The sequence below is a fragment of the Schistocerca nitens genome, chromosome 1 (genome assembly GCF_023898315.1).
Source record: "Schistocerca nitens isolate TAMUIC-IGC-003100 chromosome 1, iqSchNite1.1, whole genome shotgun sequence".
In the NCBI taxonomy this organism is placed as follows: domain Eukaryota; kingdom Metazoa; phylum Arthropoda; class Insecta; order Orthoptera; family Acrididae; genus Schistocerca; species Schistocerca nitens.
The window spans coordinates 430,614,764-430,637,098 of record NC_064614.1 but is presented as its reverse complement, the minus strand read 5'-3'; the positions used below and the strand labels follow the sequence as shown (position 1 = coordinate 430,637,098).

The 22,335-nt window shown below is 45.1% G+C and overlaps 1 protein-coding gene across 1 annotated transcript in view; it reads right to left on the bottom strand.

The window, feature by feature from the left end:
* LOC126250910 (proton-coupled folate transporter-like) overlaps window positions 1-22,335 on the bottom strand; it is a 69,200-nt gene that overhangs the window by 12,719 nt on the left and 34,146 nt on the right. The window contains exons 4-10 of the mRNA XM_049951597.1: window positions 19,048-19,222; window positions 14,923-15,109; window positions 14,671-14,818; window positions 10,914-11,015; window positions 7,062-7,199; window positions 4,882-4,965; window positions 4,063-4,219 (exon numbers count right to left, since the gene is read on the bottom strand). Coding sequence (XP_049807554.1) covers window positions 4,063-4,219; window positions 4,882-4,965; window positions 7,062-7,199; window positions 10,914-11,015; window positions 14,671-14,818; window positions 14,923-15,109; window positions 19,048-19,222 — 991 coding nt within the window. The remainder of the gene's footprint in view (window positions 1-4,062; window positions 4,220-4,881; window positions 4,966-7,061; window positions 7,200-10,913; window positions 11,016-14,670; window positions 14,819-14,922; window positions 15,110-19,047; window positions 19,223-22,335) is intronic.

The following is a 22,335-nucleotide window of genomic DNA, read 5'->3' as shown; positions in this document are numbered from 1 at the left end:
TGTTGGATTGTTCATGTCCATATTTTATCAAGTGTTCGGCGAAGGTAGAATGACCGTTCTCATATTTCCAGCTTCTTATACGTTCTTTATATCTAGTTTTTAAAGTTCCTGTTTGTCATCCCCAGATATACTGATTTACATTCTTGGCACTCTAGCTGGTATATACCTGCTCCTTGGTATTTATATGGTTTTTCTATTGTTTATAAATGTGGTTGGAGTGTGTTTCTTGTTCTGTAAGCTACTTGTAATCCCTGTTTCTTTAGTATATTCGCTATCTTGTGTGTTGCTTTCTGTTTGCACATAAGAGTGTACCATTTTTTCTGTTATTCATGTCATGAGTGCTACTGCTTTCTGTTTCCATGTGTGCTGTAGTGTCTGTGGGGTTCTATGCTCTCTGCTTGTTTTGATTTTTCTTTAGTTGTGTTTTGTTTGCATTTCCTTGTTCAGGTATCGTTCTATACACCTAGATAAGAAGGCATTGCGTCTGTAGCACTGGGTGTTGTTCTTAAGCGAACGCCTCTATATAATTCACTTTCGCCCCACTACCCGACCCGCCAACGTAGGCGCCTTGTCCCGCCTCCCTCGTGGCCCTGACGCGGAATTCGCTTACCAGGAACCTGTTTGGTTTGCCCTGAATCAACACCTACAAACAACAGTGGACGAAATCCCACTAACACCGCTTGAGGCAGCCTCGAGCTCGTCAGTACCCGAGTCCTGAGGAAGGTTTTGTCAGTGGTCCAGAAAGGCTAGCCAGAGCACTTTCCCGCCAAGCTAACCCAGCTTTTCACAATTATTCCGTGCTACGCTAATGGCTCAGTGCCATCCACGGCGTCTTAATACTGGCCAAGGAGGACTCTGATTGCCCTGCCCTGACCCTAGGTACTTCAGCTCTTTCAAACATCACACTGGGTGATGACACACATGAAGGCGTAAGGCAGGCGCGACGGTTATTAGTCTGGCATCAATAATGACACTGAACGTGCGTCCTGCTCCTGCCACGCTAGCTCCCTCAATCACACGTCACTAGCACAATGTTTTTGACTGTCGCCTTCCCTGACATCCATGTTACAAGGTCCATGTCCATATTGCTGGCCCATTTCAAAGAGTTATGTTGCTTCTGGTGGTGAAGGCTCTCACAAACCTCTGGTTGATGACACAATGCCACCACAGCCACCCCTGCTCTCAACAAAATTTTCGCCATTGAGGTGGCACCCTGTATCTTAGTGTTGGTGATGGGATCTAGTTTTTGGAACCCTGTTCCAGATTTTCTGCTGCCGCCACGGCACTATCAGACCTCCGTCCCCTTTCAGCCTGCCTCCAATGCGGAAACCGAGTGAATGGTCTGCACACTCAAGACTCAGAGGTGGAACGGTATGCAGACGTTGTGGACCAAGAACGCCTTGCACAGCTTCCTTCCGATGTACAGCTCCAGCCTGTCAACAGGGTCTGTCTAGAAAAATCCTGTACAGGCGCAGCACCGCAGGCTGTTAGACGTCTGCCGTGCTTTTTACAGTCCCTGCTACACATACGGCGCCTGTGTCTGGGCGTGTACATTCGGCTGGAGTCTGAGACTGTCTGAGGTTGTCATAGGCCACAGGGACATCAGCTATTTTAGACTGTGGCTGGATATATCGACCTGACCTGCTCCAGTTGCAATCGGCGCCCCCACCATTGTTTCCCCTCTGACCCCCAAACCAACAACAGAATATCCATCAGCTGGATCTCTCGTCGTCTCCTTCACCTTGATAGGACCTTCGCATCTGCACACTCCCGCACTGCCAGGTGGGTGAGAGGAATACGGTTTGGGAATCTTTGGAGACAGAATCACTCTCCATACCAGTTTTCCCTCATTACAGTGGAATCAGAGCAGTCTACGACCGTGACCATTCTGCCACCTCCATTTCCCCGCAGTCATTGACCGGGCCTTGTGACAGAGTCAGGCCCAGCCATCACGGACAGGTCAGTTAGTGGAGCGTTCTGCCGCCAGACCTGCCCCTCACTGCCGACGCCGGCATAGAGCAGTACGTTTTCGCCCCTAGGTTCCGATTTCTGAGGGGAAGGATTTAATATGTGCCTCTGTAAGCAATATAGATAATGATTCGGAGTGAAGAGCGCCATCAGAGGTATGGAATGCAAAAAGCAAGCCACCATAGCTCAGTCTTGAAAAGTACACCGTATGAGTTCCTTAGAATCTCGCCTTGCTACTATTTCGAAACCGTCCTGGCTGTGGACTTACATAATCTGGGTCATCGTTGCAGGCATTACTTCTGTGTTCTGCTCATAACGAATTCAGCTCGTATTTAAAACACTAGTTTGTTGCATTCTTGACATCGGATCGGATGTAAATATTTGCAACGTGTTTTTTTATAATAATAATGGTACGACTTCACACAAACTCTCTCGTTGTACAGTTGTTGTTCTATATTTAATATTGCAAATAGATAGTTGTCACTTTCTTTCAGTATTGTATGAGAGTAATCAAAGTGAAACTCATCAATTTCGATCAGAAATAGAACTTGTGTTTGAGTTACTTTGGGATGAGTTGCATGGTTATACCAACTCGTAGCAACACCCTCTCTAATGAGTGACGAAAAAATTATGTGCCCATTTCAAAAGAACAATATTTTGTAAAGTGTTGGTAATTAATTTTTCATGCTTTAGGTAATAATCGCGTTTGTTATGTCTGGTGTTCCTCAAGGAAGAGTTATAGGCCATGTGTTGTTTCTGATCTACATAAATGATTTAGCAGACAATCAGAGCTGCCATCTTATATTGTTTATGATGATGCTGTCATTCACCGTCTAGTTAAGTCGGCACAAGATCGAAACCAATTACAAAATAGTTTAGGCAAGATATCTGTAAAGTGCGAAATGTGACAGTTGACCCTAAATAATGAAAAGTGTGACTCATCGACATGAGTACTAAAAGGAATCCGTCACATTTCAGTTACACTATAAATCACACAAATCTAAAGGCTGTCAGTTCAACAAAATGTCCAGGAACTACAACTACGAACAACTTAAATTGGTAAGATCACACAGATAACGTTCTGGGGAAAGCAAATCAAAGACTGCTTCTTATTTGCAGAACACGTAGAAGATGCAACAAGTCTACTAAATTCATTGGTCTAGTCTTGTCCGTCGTCTGTAGTACTGTAGTGCGCTAATCGTAATAAAGTAAGGAAACCAGAACTCGCACGTGGAGTTTGCCAGAGACTGAAGCGTGAATTGCAAAGTAGTCTTAGCTGAGTGGTAACGTGCTTGCCTCCCATGCAGTGGGCTCGAGTTCGATTCCCGGCCGGTTTGGAGATTTTCTCCGCTCGTGGGCTGGGTGTTGTGTTGTCCTCGGCATCATGTCATCGTCGTCACCCGCACGCAAGTCGCCCAATGTGGCGTCGACTGAAATAAGACTTGCACTCGGCGGCCGAACTTCCCCGGATGGGGCTCCCGGCCAACAATGCCACACGATCATTTCATTTTTGCCGAGTAGTCAACTAGATACAGATGTAGATGCTATCATTGATGAGATAATGAGAGGTGGTGATGTTACTGGGAGAAATTCTAGGGAACAATCAGGTACTAGTACGTGTGGAAGGGAACATTGTACACATTGTGTTCAAGTCAGGTGTGAGGTGCGAGGTCCTATGTATAGTCAAGTAAAGTATTGTAGGTGTGAAGTTCCAGCAGTGGTAGAAGGTGTAATATGAACTAGACGATCTTATTAAGAATGGTATCACACTGCAGTTATTGAAAAGGACAAGAAAGGAGGAGCTTTAATATGTAAGAGGTGAAAGTGGAGTAGGTTACATTGAAGTGAATAATGATGGCGTGGAGTAGGGACGGAGTTCTAGTGTTGAATCAGATGAACAAACGACGGGATTCTTATTACCAATTTACAAAACTAATGCAAGGTGCAAATATGTCTAATATGGAACAAGAAAGGAGTTGGAAAAGCTGGTATTGGATTTGTGTTATGGTAGAAGGTGGTTGTGGAAAGCGAGGTGACGCTGATGTCATTGCATCGCTATAGTGGATACTAGTCTATTGGTATAAGAGTACTCACAGCAGCAGTAGGAGGTCGATAGCCATGATCCCGGCGGAGAGCAGGTAGAAGGCTCCAGGGAAGGTGTCGATGGACGCATTGAAGACGGCGTTGTACATGGGAGGCCCCACCAGTGGGGTCACCGACTCTATGGTCACCGCCAGCGCGAACACCTGGCCTGTGGACACACAAGACACACGCGTGCTGCTCATCTCTCTCTCTCTCCACGCTGCAGTGTGGCACAATATGCTGATCCCTTCTTAAGACTCTTCTTCGCTGGGTATCTGTTCTCTGCTTCATTGAGATGTTATGTATTTGTCCCTTCTCCAAGTGAAAAAGTCTCGCAGCAATGCTATTGGCATCCATAAAACATGATTTCTTCAACATATAATCGCGTTGCCTACGGGGCTGACCACTCTTTGCTCATAGATTAAAGGTTAAAATCTTCATAATGTCCCCTGTCTCTGAGTCTTGTGACTTATGCACACTCGTAACATAAAATTAATTTACACAATAGCGTGATTCCGAAAACCATTAAATTACAATACAAAATCCTACATCTCTTTTTTTATGCATGGACTATTTTCAAGTCAACTGCAATCTGCACTCTAAACACGAAATAATCATGGAATTTTTCTCCAACGTTTCAGATTTTTAATCGCGATCGATATCATAATCATAATGTTTCTTTCCGAGTTATTCTGTGTATGTAGTTTCCTACTATAGCTTACCCCGACATTACGTTCGGAGGATTTTTTAAACATAGAAGTCGCTAAAAGTGTTCTAAGATAACGTTTCTTTGACAAGTATGTGGTATTTCCAGTTCGGAAGAGCACTCACCTATCTCGTCCTTGGCGACCAGCCTCGTCAGCATCGCTCTGACCAGAACCCAGATCAAGGCTCCGAAGCAAGCGATAGCCCCACCTGAAAGATGCAGAACATATTATGGTTTTGTGGAATACAATATCGTACAAAGTGGAGCAGAGACTTGAAGCAGAGGTCGACAGCTGCAGAGCATTGTCTGGAGTAGCCTATTCTCCCGCTATACTTACAAGAAAGCCACATAGCTGAGAAGCACACGTTACTACATTCCGTAGCATCGCGTGCTTCTAACTGATGTTCTTCTTGATCATCATCTATTGTCTATTTGCACATTTCTTTTTTTTTCATCGGGTTTTATTTATTTATTTTAACACTAAAGACTTTTATATAAATTATAGAGTGCAGCTATCAGTCGTCCTTTTTTTAGATTTTATTACGCAAATCTAAAAAAGGACGATAGTTTGCTACACTCTATAATTTATAAATCACATAACAGTCGCTGAGTGCTGCCACTTTCCGAATGGAAGGTAACCTGACTAAAGAGTTTTCTATATTTCCAGTATATATGCTAAAAGCTTTCAAGACCCATTTGCGACAGAGCTCACTGCGTGATATGTACGCTGTAAATGTTTTTAAATGCTCCAGCTATCATAATATGTTGATTAAATACTTAAAAATAGTTAATAAGTGTACATAACGTAGTAGTGCTATTTCCATGTGTTCAAATGGTTCAAATGGCTCTCTCCACTATGGGACTTAACATCGGAGGTCATCAGTCCCCTAGAACTTAGAACTACTTAAACCTAACTAATCTAGTGACATCACACACATCCATGCCCGAGGCAGGATTCGAATCTGCGACCGTAGCGGTCGCGCGGTTCCAGACTGAAGCACCTAGAACCGCTCGACCACATCGGCCGGCTATTTCCATGTGTACCTTTCCCCTTGCATTTACATAATGTAACTGGTAGTATTCACAACCAAAGACTGAAACAGTGATTTTCGACCAACTGACTTCCTAAGTTTGAAGGTTCTCTAAACATCTGGCAGCAGAGAATTTTAACAATATATCGCAACGTCGAAGAACTGCCAGATTTGTCCGAAATACGTAGCATAGCTGTTAAGGCAATGGAATGGCTGTCTGGAAGACCGGAGTGCGAATCCCTGTCTGGTCATTCGGAATTAATTTCCCCTAATTATCTGGCGTCAAGTTGCAAGATAATTTGTTTGAAAAGGATTTCCTTCCATATCCTTCCGTCTGTAATGACGTCGTGATTGACAAGACAGGCAATCCTAATAATTCTTCTCCCACCGATTTCTTTAATTTTAGTGTAGTAATTATTTACATCTATCGAGAGGGCTGCATTACCTGAAAAATGTTTTGATTAAAGAATAGATGTTTCATATTTGCCAGAGAGCTTTCTTCTAAATTTAAATTCATAGCTCTAAAGACACCAAAGAGACATGAATGACATTTTGCAAAGTCATAGCGGTATGTACTATCCTCTTTAGATCTGGAACGTGGGATCACACGCGAAAGGATATGACCAGGATGCAGCTAACGAAAATGAGAGGATTAAAGAACGCACCAGAGAAGATCGCTTCAGAAATGAAGTTACTAGAAATGGAAGTTGATTGAGTGCGCAAAAAAATAGTTCCAAACTGAAACAGGTGGTGGGAAAACGTAGTTTGAATGCATGAAAACAGAGTTTCAAAACATATTATTGTGTACAAACCTAGGGGGCAAGACAGCGGGGAAGAACATGGAAGAGTGGCTGGAGCTTGTGTACCGTAACAGATGAAATACCCTTATCTATGGAAGGAGAAGAAGAAGAAGAAGAAGAAGAAGAAGAAGAAGAAGCTCCAAAGGGTATTAGTGGATGAATACTTTAGTAGCGCATATAGTTTATTATGCGTATAACTGTGTTACATTGTTCATGATAGAAGTGGAAGAATGAACTACGGCAACAAACGAAGTTGTTTAGCTGTTTGATCTTACATTAGGGTGAAAGAGAAGTCTAGGATTTATGTTTAATTATACGTTGATGAACCTTAAAATAAGATGAGTAATGATTTAAAAAGAGATGGGCAACGTGTAAGATAAAATTACAGTAAAATTGAGTCATATTCGTAAAAGCGACCAACATACAATTCGGTGTGCAGCATAATGGAAACTAATAAAGTTGGTGATGACTTACCTAGAAACATATACCACGACTCCGGAGATATCGAGTAGATTATGGCGGCGGCCATCTTACAGGAGAAGGTGATGAGGGCTATCCAGCCGTCATCGAGCTTGAGCCAGCGTACGAACACCAGCACTCCCACCATGGTACCTGCAGGCAGAGCGCAGTAGTGAAGGCCACGGCAGTTCACTTCTCTTGCAGTCGATCGCAGCAGTGTTATGAAACCGTCTTTATAAGCTGATTTCCCCGCGCGAAACACGGACCTTGCTCAGATGGGATGCTTTGTGGCACTGTAGATGCAACCAATACGGAGGGGTATATGTGTAGATGCCAGACAAACATGTGGTTCATAAAAAGGGGCAATAGCCTTTTCAATAGCTGCAGAGGCAACAATCTAGGCGACGAACTGATATGGACTGAGATCCAGCGAAGAGCGGACCGTTGCGTCGCGGGATCGTTTGGTCGGCGCGAGAGCGCTACAGAGATGTCCAATAAACTCCAGTGACATGCGCTACAATAGAGGCTATGTGCATCACGGATATGTTAACTACTGAAATTCCGAGAGAGCGCACTCCGTGAAGGGACGAACAACACATGACGTTCTCCCAGGTATTCCTCACGAAATGAGAAAGAAGTCGTGGTTGCTTTTTCTCGGGTCGCTAGTGCCGCAATATGGTGGGAGAGCAGATATTTTATATGATATTACAGTAGCTGTTTTGTTAAGAAGTACGATGCCACGTTCCTTCAGACATGCGAGTGCAAGATGTACAGATATGGTTGACGATATATGAAATTTTGGGTGTGGCCGTGAAGCTCCCTCGTTTAACCTTATTGAAAGGCGACCTCTCGCGATAAGCGGGAAATCCGGGTCAAGTCTCAATCCGGAGCAAATTTTTTTTGTCGCCATTCCATTACCCAGTTGGTGGCTTTCCATATTCGCAACTGCGAATACATGTCATGAATTTCATAATGTTGCCGCAGTTCCTGTGCCTTCGGACATGCATCGTACACTCCTGGAAATTGAAATAAGAACACCGTGAATTCATTGTCCCAGGAAGGGGAAACTTTATTGACACATTCCTGGGGTCAGATACATCACATGATCACACTGACAGAACCACAGGCACATAGACACAGGCAACAGAGCATGCACAATGTCGGCACTAGTACAGTGTATATCCACCTTTCGCAGCAATGCAGGCTGCTATTCTCCCATGGAGACGATCGTAGAGATGCTGGATGTAGTCCTGTGGAACGGCTTGCCATGCCATTTCCACCTGGCGCCTCAGTTGGACCAGCGTTCGTGCTGGACGTGCAGACCGCGTGAGACGACGCTTCATCCAGTCCCAAACATGCTCAATGGGGGACAGATCCGGAGATCTTGCTGGCCAGGGTAGTTGACTTACACCTTCTAGAGCACGTTGGGTGGCACGGGATACATGCGGACGTGCATTGTCCTGTTGGAACAGCAAGTTCCCTTGCCGGTCTAGGAATGGTAGAACGATGGGTTCGATGACGGTTTGGATGTACCGTGCACTATTCAGTGTCCCCTCGACGATCACCAGTGGTGTACGGCCAGTGTAGGAGATCGCTCCCCACACCATGATGCCGGGTGTTGGCCCTGTGTGCCTCGGTCGTATGCAGTCCTGATTGTGGCGCTCACCTGCACGGCGCCAAACACGCATACGACCATCATTGGCACCAAGGCAGAAGCGACTCTCATCGCTGAAGACGACACGTCTCCATTCGTCCCTCCATTCACGCCTGTCGCGACACCACTGGAGGCGGGCTGCACGATGTTGGGGCGTGAGCGGAAGACGGCCTAACGGTGTGCGGGACCGTAGCCCAGCTTCATGGAGACGGTTGCGAATGGTCCTCGCCGATACCCCAGGAGCAACAGTGTCCCTAATTTGCTGGGAAGTGGCGGTGCGGTCCCCTACGGCACTGCGTAGGATCCTACGGTCTTGGCGTGCATTCGTGCGTCGCTGCGGTCCGGTCCCAGGTCGACGGGCACGTGCACCTTCCGCCGACCACTGGCGACAACATCGATGTACTGTGGAGATCTCACGCCCCACGTGTTGAGCAATTCGGCGGTACGTCCACCCGGCCTCCCGCATGCCCACTATACGCCCTCGCTCGGCATGCTACCAGTGTTAAAGACTGCGATGGAGCTCCGTATGCCACGGCAAACTGGCTGACACTGACGGCGGCGGTGCACAAATGCTGCGCAGCTAGCGCCATTCGGCGGCCAACACCGCGGTTCCTGGTGTGTCCGCTGTGCCGTGCGTGTGATCATTGCTTGTACAGCCCTCTCGCAGTGTCCGGAGCAAGTATGGTGGGTCTGACACACCGGTGTCAATGTGTTCTTTTTTCCATTTCCAGGAGTGTATTTCTGAAGAACGCAGACACTGCAGCATCGTATAAAATATATGCTCCCCATCCCACTTCGACACTAGCGGCCCCAAGAAAAAGCAACTACGAATAGCTTGGTCTGACAACAGTATGAGATTACTGTTATAATGATATTTTGTTTTTGTTGGGTCTCGAATACTATTGATCTGGGTTCTTAACGTTTTCAGGGAGGCGTTTCCGGGCAAAAATATAAGTTAAAAAAAAGTGATTCCTCGTCGAAATGTTCCTTGGATTAGAGTCTCGAACTGGAAACAGTTTAAAGTTTCACAAATGCTGAATGTAGTGATCTGTAAGAAATATCACACTCCCACCAGCACAATTTATTTAGCGTGATCGTGGACCATTGGCACAAGTTGAACTAATTGTGCTGTTGTACGGCATACACTCGACAAGACACTACGGAATCTCAGTATTCTATTAATTTAATAACAATATTTAAAATGATTTATGCCTCCAGAAACCTAAAAATTAAATAACTTTCCTTTCAGTCTGCATGGTTTGTTAATCAGAAAAGGAATTTCCTAAACCAATGCCGGACCTAACTTTTAGCGTAGACAGTTAAAATTTTCTGTGGCTGCTTGTAACTCGATGTCTCCACACAGGAAAGCTTCTGTCCTGGAATCGATACGGATTTATAAGGCTTCGCCCGTGTGAAACACAGCTTGCCTATTTCTCACACGATATACTACGAACCATGGATAAAGGGCAACAAGCAGATTCCATATTCCTAGGTTTCCGGAAAGAGTTTGGCACAACGCTTCACTGCAGATTGTTTACGATGGTACGAGCAGACGGAACAACGTCCCGGATATGTGTACGGCTCGCAAACTTCTGAAGTAATAGAATCCAGAACGTTGTCCGGGGGGGGGGGGGGGGGGGGCGAGTGTTTCTCACAGATAAGGATACCCCCTAGGAAGTGTGATAGGACAGATCTTATTCCCCATGTACATAATGATCTGAAGGACAGGGTGAGTCGCAATCTGCGACTGTTTGCTGAAGACGCTGTGGCGTACGGGGAGGTGTCGTTGCTGAGTGAACCTAGGAGGAACAACATGACTTAGACAAAATTTCTAGTTGTTGTGATGAATGGCAGCTTCAAAGTACTTTGTGACTTCAATGTATTTCCTGACATTCGAAAAAGTTCGCTTCTCTACGTTGAAATGGTTCGGTTAGTCAACACACAAGGTAAAACAAAGACTTCTAGCAATGTCAGAGGCGTTATTGCATAAACATGAAATTGAGATTTCATCGTGAGGTGCTCCCTTCTTTCAGCTCCGTCAGAGCTGTAATGTCCTCGAACAAATAGTCGCAGAAGAGCACTTATTGAAACTATTTTCATGACTGATCTTTTCGTTGAAAACTAGTCGTCTCTGTTGTTTTGTATCAAAATGAATGCCAGCTTCTTGTCCTTGGGTGTGTACCAGATATCAGAACTGATATGTGTCAGCTTACCTACAGCAGTGGTGCCGTTGGTGAAGAAACCGTACAGCAAGCTCTGTTCGACGGTCCAGTGAAACTTGGCGTTCAGGAACTGGTAGTTGGCGACGCCTTCTCCTGGAAATGTACAGCAAAATATTACACACCGTGTGACGCCTCCGGTAATAGCTCAGAAAGATTTTCTATGTCTTCGTTTAGCTTAAGACTCTGCGGAAAGGAAATAACGATGTATGAAAAATTGAAATTACTACAGAACAGCTACAAGAACTGTGTCATCGTTTGAACTGTTTACTAAACACCTGCGATGCACTTACACCTGTTAATGGAGAACGGAGGAGGACATTTTTAATCATCTGGGCACATTTTTCCTCTTCTAGAATTTGAAAAATTAAAATAGATAAATGGAGACCACTGAACGATAAGCATAGTGACGGATGCAAAAGATATGTTATTTCAGATGTTTAATTAGATCTATCTAGGCAGTAAGAAGAAAAAGAGCTGCATTTCTGAAAAAAAATTATAACGCTTTGTTGTATCTGATATTTTTTTTTCCTTTTTCTAACATCTGTTTCGTTATTTGAACATAATGGACAATATGTAGAATGGATGGTTGGACTTAAAAGGACCGTAATCTTGCCAAGATAAATGTGTTGAGAAGTGTATATATATTATATAATCATAAAATTAGCTACACTGTGATTGACCATTAAACTATACTTGCCGGCCGGTGTGGCCGAGCGGTTCTAGGCGCTTCAGTCTGGAACCGCGCGACCGCTACGGTTGCAGGTTCGAATCCTGCCTTGGCCATGGATGTGTGTGATGTCCTTAGGTTAGTTAGGTTTAAGTAGTTCTAAGTTATAGGGGAGTGATGACCTTAGATGTTAAGTCCCATAGTGCTCAGAGCCATTTGAACCATTTGAACTATACTTAAAGTAAACACAGATTCGAATTTTAACTAACAAAAATTTGAATATAATCGCTTAGGCTTCCGCGGTCAGTCAGTCGACATAAAAGTTTTATGGTTATGGTACCGCGTCATAATGTATAAAACCACGGCCGCTGGAGAAAACCAACGTTTCGGTCACGGTTGCAGTGGCCTTCTTCTGGGTCTGACATCCACTGGTCGGCGTTCATAGTGAAACACAGCCATCTGACTGAGAAAGTCATGATCGAGGACAGGCTGAGGTGCTATCGAAGCGGAGTGTTCGAATTTTGCTTAACGTACATTCCAGAAATTGCCCTGACGCACTGTGTAGGACATGTACTAAAATTGTTTACATTACTCGTATACAATTTTCTCTCGTACTTCATTGGCGAGAAGTTGTCTTCCTTATTCAACGCAAATAGGGATTAGCAGTTTTATTGATGGAGACCTTACCCTTTCTTCTTCTTTTCCATTCTAGTACGGGGTGAACTATTCTAGAATTTGTCGAATTTTATTTTCTTGTTTAACTTTGTGGCTAGATGCTCTTAATAACGCCACAGTCGTCAACGTAACCTAATGGAGCGTTTAACACCTGGGCGCCTTGTGCCTAGTCGCCTTGCGGCTGTGCTTGCCCCGCACGCAAGTAGAGGCACGCGTGTAGGTGCATGCCTTTTCCCCATGAGTGCTTCCATCCACATGTGTTGACACTGGAAGCCCCTACTTGCGTATGGGGCAAGCAGAACCGTACGTTGACTAGGAGCAAGGCGCACAGGTGGAATCACCCCTTTAGTCATGTGCACCATCTGTCTGTGAGTCGTGTAAACTTTGTCCTGTGTGTTCGTACTTTGAACGCTTGTGTACCGTATTCTCTAAGGCGGAATTTGGGGACCTGCCCAGCAGTTGACATAATGAGCGTGGGAAACCGCCTGAAACCACTCTCAGACTGGACGGTGTACCACCCAACAGCCCTTCAATCTGCTGTGCGCTTTCAGTTCATATCTACCTCACTTCCCTCACTCGCAAGCTGGCGCCCAGCCTGTTGCGCTATACGATAGGTCAAAGAAGGAGATCTTGTACAACATGGAAACTGTAGCATCGTCTCCCATGGCCTGTTGAACAATGCAGAACTTCGTGACCTTTACTCTTATCTCTTGTAGAAAGATAAACAATAAACCGGTGCTCAGCCACGGTGAACGTGATCTCCTAACCACGCTGACATGTCTCTGCAGGCGTCACAGTGGCCATTGTTTTGTGAGAACCGATGTCTAAAAAAGTTAGTTAATCGACTGAGAGTTTTCCTTTGTTTCTCGCATCAATGTATGCGATTAAAATTTACTTCACTGAGGTGACAAAATTCATGGGATAGGGAGATGGACATATACAGATGGCGATTGCATCGTATAATAGACAAGATATAAAAGAGCAACGCGTCGGCAGAGATGTCGTTTGTGCTCAGACGATCCCCGTGAAAAGGCTTCCGAATTGATTATGGCAGCACAACGGGAATTATTGGGAGATTCAATATTCTGTGTGTCGAGAATTCCAAATTTCAGGCATTACCTCTCATCAAGGACGACGCAGTGGCCGACGGCCTTCACTTATCAACGAGAGCAACGGTATTTGTGTAGAGTTGTCAATGTAAGAAACACTGCGAGAAATAACCCCAGAATACAATCTGGGAAGGACGACGAAGGAATCCGTAAGGCGTTGCTATAGCAGCAGACGAGAGAAGCGAGTGCCCTTGTTATCAGCTCGACATTGTCTGCAGCACCCTTCCTAGGCTCATGACCATATCGGTTGTACTCGACTGCAAAACTGTTGCTTTGTCAGATGTCCTCATTTTAGATGGTAAGAGCAGATGGAAGGGTTCGAGCATGGCGCAGACCCCACAAAGCCATGGACCCAAATTATCGACAAGGCACTGTGCACGCTGGTGGTGTCTCCATATTGTTGTGGGCCGTATTTACATGGAACGCATTCGGTTCTCTGGACCAACTGAACCGATCATTGACTGGAAATGGTTATGTCCGGCTACTTGGAGACCTTTTGCAGCCATTCATGGACTTCATTTTTGTGGATGATAATGGTCCAGTTGTTAGCGATTGCTTTGAAGAACATTCTGGATAATTCCAGCGAATGATTGGGCCGTCCAGATTACCCGACAGGAATTCCAGCGAACATTACTAGGACGTAACCGAGCGGTCAGTTCGTGCACAAAATCCTGTAACACCAACACTTTCGCAATTATGGACGGCTATGGAGGGAGCATGGCTCATTATTTCTGGATAGGACATCGAACGACTTGTTGGTCCATGCGACGTCGAGCTGCCTTAATTCGCCGGGCAAAAGGGGGTCCAACACGGTATTAAGAGGTATCTCATGACTTTTGTCATGTCAATGCATACCTCCGGTGTAGCAGTGTTCAGCTGAAGTCAATTTGGCGACCGGTCTAACGCTCGTCTCCCTCTTACGTAATGAGCTAGTCACGACTAATAGCAGCTGTTGGGAGACTATTGACGGGATCTAGTGCCGAGCCGAGCACGTACTCTTTCATGTTGAACTTGAAATATGAATGAATTCTCCTGTCAAATGTTGTTTGGAAATCGTAGGAGTGTGATCTAAATTAAAATTTGTCCAGAATTAAAATCCTATTTAGAAGAGCTTCCAAAACTATCAGGTCACAGATGAGTTTGTTCCTACTGGCCATGAATGCAACTGAACAAGTTAACCTGTGTGAAACACTTAAGAGTTTCCATTCGCCAAAATTTGCTTCCAGATCAAGTATAAATCAGATGAACATAAGCTCATAATGTTCTTACTAGGATCAGTGCTTCAGTTTGGGTATACCTTGGGAGATGAGGACGCCAGTGACGACGACAATGATGACGATGAGGATGGTTGACCTTCCATGATGAGGCCGCTTCATCAGGGACGTCTTGAGCGCGTCGCGCACCAGCTGGGGACGGAAGATCCCCTTGCAGCAACCGCAACTCGCCTGAGCACACGAGACAAAGTCACGTAATTTTTTGCAATGATTATGGATGTTTTAGGGTGCGAGTAATGCGTTCAGTTCGGTCGGCCGGAAGACCTGCAACTCACGTCTTCAGGCGGCGTATAGGGCGCCATGGTCTCCGGCAGCAGGAAAATGGAGTAGAGTAGACATAGCAGCATGAGGACGGCGGCCAGGGCGTACACCCCGTAGTAGCTGAGGCCCAGGAAAAGCGGCGTGGACAGCCCTGACCCCAGCATCATGGCCGAGTACTGCGCCGCATCCAGTATCCCCAGTCTGCAAGCGGGAAGTAAACAGTGTCAGGAAAGTTCTCCTCTTGTGACGCGACCACCTCTACATTGGATGTACTGGTTTTTTCACTCATTAAATTTAAGTCACGATCTCGTCTGTGCCAATGCTGTTGCTCGCATGCACATTAGGTCGAAGTCAACCTGATCACATGCTACACACATGGTTTGGATAAAGGGGTCAAGGATTTTCTGCTCTGTCAGATTTGTTCATAGACTTAAGCTTGGGATGGCTTCCTCTGTCGTCATCACCAGGAATTTCTTGGGCGGTCGAATAATTGATTAAGTATCGTGCCTGCCTAGGAAAATTAAAGAGATATTGCTTCCAGAATGAAGACAGTCTTGGTATCAATGTTCGTGTAATTTATAAAATTTCGTGACAGTACAGTAGTAGCTACATTTATCAGCCAACACATACTATTTCAGATCGTTGCAGAGAGCACCGATGCCATATTAAATATCATGGTTTCGACAAATCTGTGTTACCAAACACAAACTGAATGAAATGAAATGATCGTGTGCCATTGATGGCCGGCAGACCCTACAGTTTGGTCGTTTAACTACAAGGCTCTTCAGGTGACGCCACGCTTGGCGACTTGCTTGTCTACGATGATGATACGGTGATGACAACACAACACCCCTAGAGGAGAATATCTCTGATCCGGCTGGGAATCGAATCCGGGCCCGAGGAATGGTAGTTAGACGAGTTGACTACTCAGTTAAAGAGACCATAAACAAACGGGCGATCGTGTTGTATATCAATGGCCTTTAAAGACTTGTGTTAACATGCCTCAGCAATGCCTCTGCGACGTCTAGGTTACCGTCGTCGCTGGCGGCTCAGTGTCCTGTGTACAGGTCTTTAAAGGCCACTGATATTGATCTGGCTGGGCAGTTTTCTAAACAGCAATTGATTGGACGACCAAGTGTTTTTCGTGGACTGCGTCTGAACCTCACTTGTGATGTACAAGCAGTGTTTGGAGGCTCAACATCGCTTACTTTGGCTGTTGTTTGGGGCAATCATGCAGACTATGGTGGCCTTGAAGCATTTCCAGATGCTAACATTCTGGCCTGGAAGACGTGGAGTATAGCTGAGACAGCAGGAATACTAGCAAAAGTACCGTATCGTACTCTTGTTCCTAGTATACCATTTGTTTTGTCTACCAGGAAGAAGAAGAAGTTGAATGCTGATATGTACCTTTTTATATGGGCTAAAGTGGGCAATAACAATTGTAAAATAAAGATTTATGGTGACTGTATGTTGTATTATAAACAATAAAGTTCCTTATCTCCTTTTTAAAAAAAATATTAACAATCATCAAATAAGTACTGTGGACTTGGTTTCGTGCCAGGAACCGCGTGACCTTGAACTGCGAATCAGCCAGATGCCAACGTGGCTTCACTATTGTGCTCCTCAAATCACTGTAGCACGGTTTTGGCTGGGAGACACGGACAATTGTACCGCTGAGAGATGACATCGCCGTCGGGGAAGACATCAAACATGAAGGGATGCAGGAGCTTCGCAGCTGCCAATGTGTGTAAGATTACTACCACATGCCCCATGCAAGCGCAGGAGAATGTCTCCGTGGTGCACTGCACATTTTGAGCCACCGTTCATCTCGATGATGGCCTTTGTGGAGACAACCACCGACTTACTGAAGGAAAAATGTGATTTCCCCAAAGTGCCGACGAGTTTCCATTGATCGATGGTCGAATCCCGATGACCCTGTGCCCACTGCAGTCGTAACTGACGATGTCGTTTGGTCAACATGTGAATACGTAGGGGTGGTTTGCTGCGGAGAACCATGTTCAACAATGTAGGATGGACGGTGTGCTCCGAAACAATTGTGCGACCACCAGCTTTGTGCTGTTTCAGCAGAGACGCCACAGATCACCATCTAGCCTACTTTACAGAGCAGACAATGTTCGAACCCCATGTTCTGTGAAGAGTCTTGTCCGCTCTGCCATTTGGTGCCGAGCGCTAGTTTCACTGCCCTTCTATCTCTTTCCGTAGATGCTCACGGCAGTATAATACGAGGGTATTTCGGAAAGTAAAGATACACCGTACGCCAGAGGAACAGAAGTGTTTTGGCGAGCAAATTGGCAACACTGGTGTTAACCTTGAACCATTAGCTTTCTCCTCGCGGTCGTTCGGCAGTTGAACGTTGCTTCTGGTTGGAGTAGGTCGCGTTTAAAATGGCTGCCCCGATTCAGAATCCCGCCAAATGCAAAGTGCGCTCCGTCACATGTTTTCCTCATGCAAAAGGTCAGCGACCAGCGGATATCCACAAAGAAATTGTTTCTGTTTATGGGAACATTATGAATCGACAAAATGTAACGAAATGGTGTCGTCATTTCTCTGAAGGTAGGACCGATGTTCATGACGAACAAAGAACAGGTCGGCCATCTGTGATCGCCGGCCGAAGTGGCCGTGCGGTTAAAGGCGCTGCAGTCTGGAACCGCAAGACCGCTACGGTCGCAGGTTCGAATCCTGCCTCGGGCATGGATCTTTGTGATGTCCTTAGGTTAGTTAGGTTTAACTAGTTCTAAGTTCTAGGGGACTAATGACCTCAGAAGTTGAGTCCCATAGTGCTCAGAGCCATTTGAGCCATCTGTGATCTTTGATGCCCGGAGGAAGCAATTCGTGTGAATAGACATCTCACATTGAAAGAATTGCATCAGATCATACCGAACGTGTCAATGACAACTCTTTATGATGTTGTGACTGTCAAGTTATGGTACAGGAAATTGTGTGCGCGCTGGGTTCCAAAACTGTTAACGGAAGAACACAAAAAGAAAAGGATGGGCTTTGCATTCGACTTCCTCACACGCTGTGCTGAAGCAGGTGATGAGTTCCTTGATCACATTGTGACAGGTGACGAGACGTAGGTTTATCACCATACACTTGAATACAAGCAACAATCAATGCAATGGCACCATTCGAATTCACCAAAAGCCAAGTAATGCAAAACGTCGATTTTAGCGAAGAAAATCATGGCTTCTGTTTTTGGGGACAGACAAGGCATTCTTCTGTTGGAATTTATGCCTCCTGGAACGACAATTAATGCTGCTGCATGTTGCCAGACTTTGAAACGTCTTCGAAGGACAATTCAAATCAAACGCAGGGGCATGCGTGGAGTCCTCTTGCTTCATGACAAAGCTCGGCCTCACACAGCTCTCGTAACCAAAGCACTACTCAAACAATTCAAATGGGACGTATTGGACCATCCGCCATACAGCCCGGACCTTGCGCCCACCGACTTCCATGTCTTCAGTTACCTGAAGTCACATCTTGGGGGAAAATCATTCCACGACGATGAAGAGATCAAAGATGAAGTTGATATGTGGTTTCGACAACAGGCTGCAACCTATGACTGTGGGATACAAAAGCTTGTGCACCAACTTGACAAATGTTTGGATAATGGGGGTGATTATGTCGAAAAATAACAAATAATACAGTTAATAAGATGTAACTGACGTTTTCTAAATAAATGTTCTATTTAAGGACTGCAAGCCATTGTTATCTTTACTTTTCGAAATGCCCTCGTATTTGACCAGCTTCGCAGTTTTCGAGATTTTCGTCCTCAGGCTCTGCGTAAAAATAATCTGCCCTTCGCAAAAGTCGCTTATCTCCATGGATCTCCCAATATGCAGCGCATGTCTTCGTTGGAGTGTTCACCTGTCCGCGTCTGCTCCGCTTAGATACTCCTACTCCTACTTACCCGCAACATCACCAGGCAGCATCCAGCCATGCGGTGGGAGCGGGCGTATTGTATTGGCTTATCGGTGTATTTGCTATGTAATATTACTGTTACAACTGAATATTCTTCTTCAGTACACTGCGACTGACATCTACCATTAAAACTGCAATATCACGTGCTTCGTTGGCACCCTGATCTGTAATAAGTGCATTAAGCTGTGAGCGCCTACCTCAGCTCCTTCTGCCCCGCAGGGCTGACGTCGGCGATGTAGACGTTGGCCACAGCCATGAGGTTCATCATGCCGCCGCTGAAGGTGGCCGCTACTGAAGGCATCAACAACCACTCCGGCGCTAGGTCTGGAATCGCAGACAGCCCGGAGAACACGCCGTACGCAATGGCGTTGCCTGGAATGAGGGACGACGTTGACATAACCAGCAACAGAAGAGCACAGTGTTCCGGCACAAGCCAGTTGTAACACAGCGTTGGACTACTTGATGTCGATAGTTATTTTGTGGAGGTCGTTTACGCTCGAATACTCACAAGGGGAGGACAGGACGTTAGGAACGCGGATTTACCGCAAACTTCGTACACTCGTAGTACTCCATGAGGACATCAAAATGTGTAAGCAGTAGCGCGTACTTCTCAAGCGTTATTGAGAAAATCGCAAGATAATTTCGGTCGTCGAATATACCGGGTGATCAAAGAATCAGTATAAATTTGAAAACTCAATAAATCACGGAATAATGTAGATAGAGAGGTACAAATTGACACACATACTTGAAATGACATGGGGTTTTATTAGAACTAAAAAAATACAAAGTTCAAAAAATGTCCGACAGATGGCGCTTCATCTGATCAGAATAGCAATTATTAGCATAACAAAGTATGACAAAGCAAAGATGATGTTCTTTACAGGAAATGCTCAATATGTCCACCATCATTCGTCACCAATAGCTGTAGTCGAGGAATAATGTTGTGAACAGCACTGTAAAGCATGTCCGGAGTTATGGTCAGGCATTGGCGTCGGATGTTGTCTTTCAGCATCCCTAGAGATGTCGGTCGATCACGATACACTTGCGACTTCAGGTAACCCCAAAGCCAATAATCGTACGGACTGAGGTCTGGGGACCTGAGAGGCGAAGCATGACGAAAGTGGCGGCTGAGCACACGATCATCACCAAACGACGCGCGCAAGAGATCTTTCACGCGTCTAGCAATATGGGGTGGAGTGCCATCCTGCATAAACATCGTACGTCCCAGCAGGTGTTTATCAGCCAGGCTGGAGATGATGCGATTCTGTAACATATCGGCGTACCTCTCACCCGTCACGGTAGCAGTTTTGCTGTCCAGCGCCATCTGTCGGACATTAGTGAACTTTGTTTTTTTTTTTTTTGTTCTAATAAAACCCCATGTCATTACAAGCATATGTGTCAATTTTTACCTCTCTATCTACATTATTCCGTGGTTTATTAAGTTTTCAAATTTATACTGACTTTTTGATCACCGTCTATATCTGTGCGTGGCCATTTTAACCATGAAGTGGCTGCGGCCGAGTGGTGCCGGCACGGTAGCTCAGCGTGTTCGGCTGCCCTCTGTAATAAAAAAACTGAGAGAATGGATCAGTAACGAACTTCAACGGGCGTCATGTGACGTCCGCCACGAACAATTGAAACGAAAAAAATGAAATTACAAAAAAAAGAGCGTCAGCTACCCTTTATAATAAAAATCTGGGCGAGCGGATGGAGGAACAAACTGCACGGGTGTCATCGGACGTCCGCCATGAGCAAATTCGGCGAACAATGCAGAACAATTTTTTGTTTTAAATTGTTTGGCGTTCAAGCCACTGGATCGCTGGATCGAGTTCCGTTCGTCAGTTTTTTTTATTTTCAACACACTCATTTTCTTTCCTATTTATATTACAGTTGATATAATGGGAAAAATACGTGTAATCGGATGAACTTTTATTAAATTTACAATGTTACTTGTCAGTCTACTAATTTTTATTACCACAAATAATGTAAGAATCATAAGTATCGACTAGTAAACGACCAAGCGCATAAAGTGATAATGAAAATGTATGCTTGTCCGTGTCTTCAAAACTGTTCGTATTTAATCGAAAGAGAACGAGAAATTGCTTCTCGGAAGCCGCCATTAAAATACACTCGATACTGCATAACCAATTATCAGAGCCGATTTTTAAAGAAATACTGCGTTATGCATGGTTTGCTTCCAAACTATCGTCTGAAAGAGAGGTTTTTGAAAATCTTAACGAAGTTTGTTTTTCCACGGAAAACGTCAAAAGACCTTGCGTATGCGGAAACATAGCATTTATTCAATGCAGCTGGTGCCGTTTAACTTGATGTTTTCTATGTTTTTTACGAAAAATACCATCCTGCAACTTGTACTCGCAATGTCGAAAGCGACGATTAATTGTACGTATTTCGAAAGCCGTCTGTGCCGGTCAAAACTTGGAGGTAACAAGTCGTTTCGGGCTTCTTCCAGGTATAAGGGATTTCTCAAATCACGGGCAAGCATACATTTTCAGTATCACTTTATGCGTTTGGTCGTTTACTAGTCGATAGTTATGAATATTACAATATTTGTGATAATAAAAATTAGTAGACTGACAAATAACACTGTAAATTTAATAAAAGTTCATCCGATTACACGTATTTTTCCCATTATATCAATTGTAATATAAACAGTAAAGAAAATGACTGTGTTGAAAATTAAAAACAAAACTGACGAACGGAACTCGATCCAGCGATCCAGCGGCTTAAACGGCAAACACTTTCTTTTTTTTTAATTTTGTTCTATATTGTTTGTTGAATTTGTTCAGGGCGGACGTCCGATGACACCCGTGCAATTTTTCGTTCATCCGGGCGCCCAGTTTTTTTTCTTATAAAGGGTAATTAACGATCTGACCGAACACGCTGAGCTACCGTACCAACACCAGTCGGCCGCAGTCGCTTCGTAGTTCAAATGACCACGGACAGATATACACTCCTGGAAATTGAAATAAGAACACCGTGAATTCATTGTCCCAGGAAGGGGAAACTTTATTGACACATTCCTGGGGTCAGATACATCACATGATCACACTGACAGAACCACAGGCACATAGACACAGGCAACAGAGCATGCACAATGTCGGCACTAGTACAGTGTATATCCACCTTTCGCAGCAATGCAGGCTGCTATTCTCCCATGGAGACGATCGTAGAGATGCTGGATGTAGTCCTGTGGAACGGCTTGCCATGCCATTTCCACCTGGCGCCTCAGTTGGACCAGCGTTCGTGCTGGACGTGCAGACCGCGTGAGACGACGCTTCATCCAGTCCCAAACATGCTCAATGGGGGACAGATCCGGAGATCTTGCTGGCCAGGGTAGTTGACCTACACCTTCTAGAGCACGTTGGGTGGCATGGGATACATGCGGACGTGCATTGTCCTGTTGGAACAGCAAGTTCCCTTGCCAGTCTAGGAATGGTAGAACGATGGGTTCGATGACGGTTTGG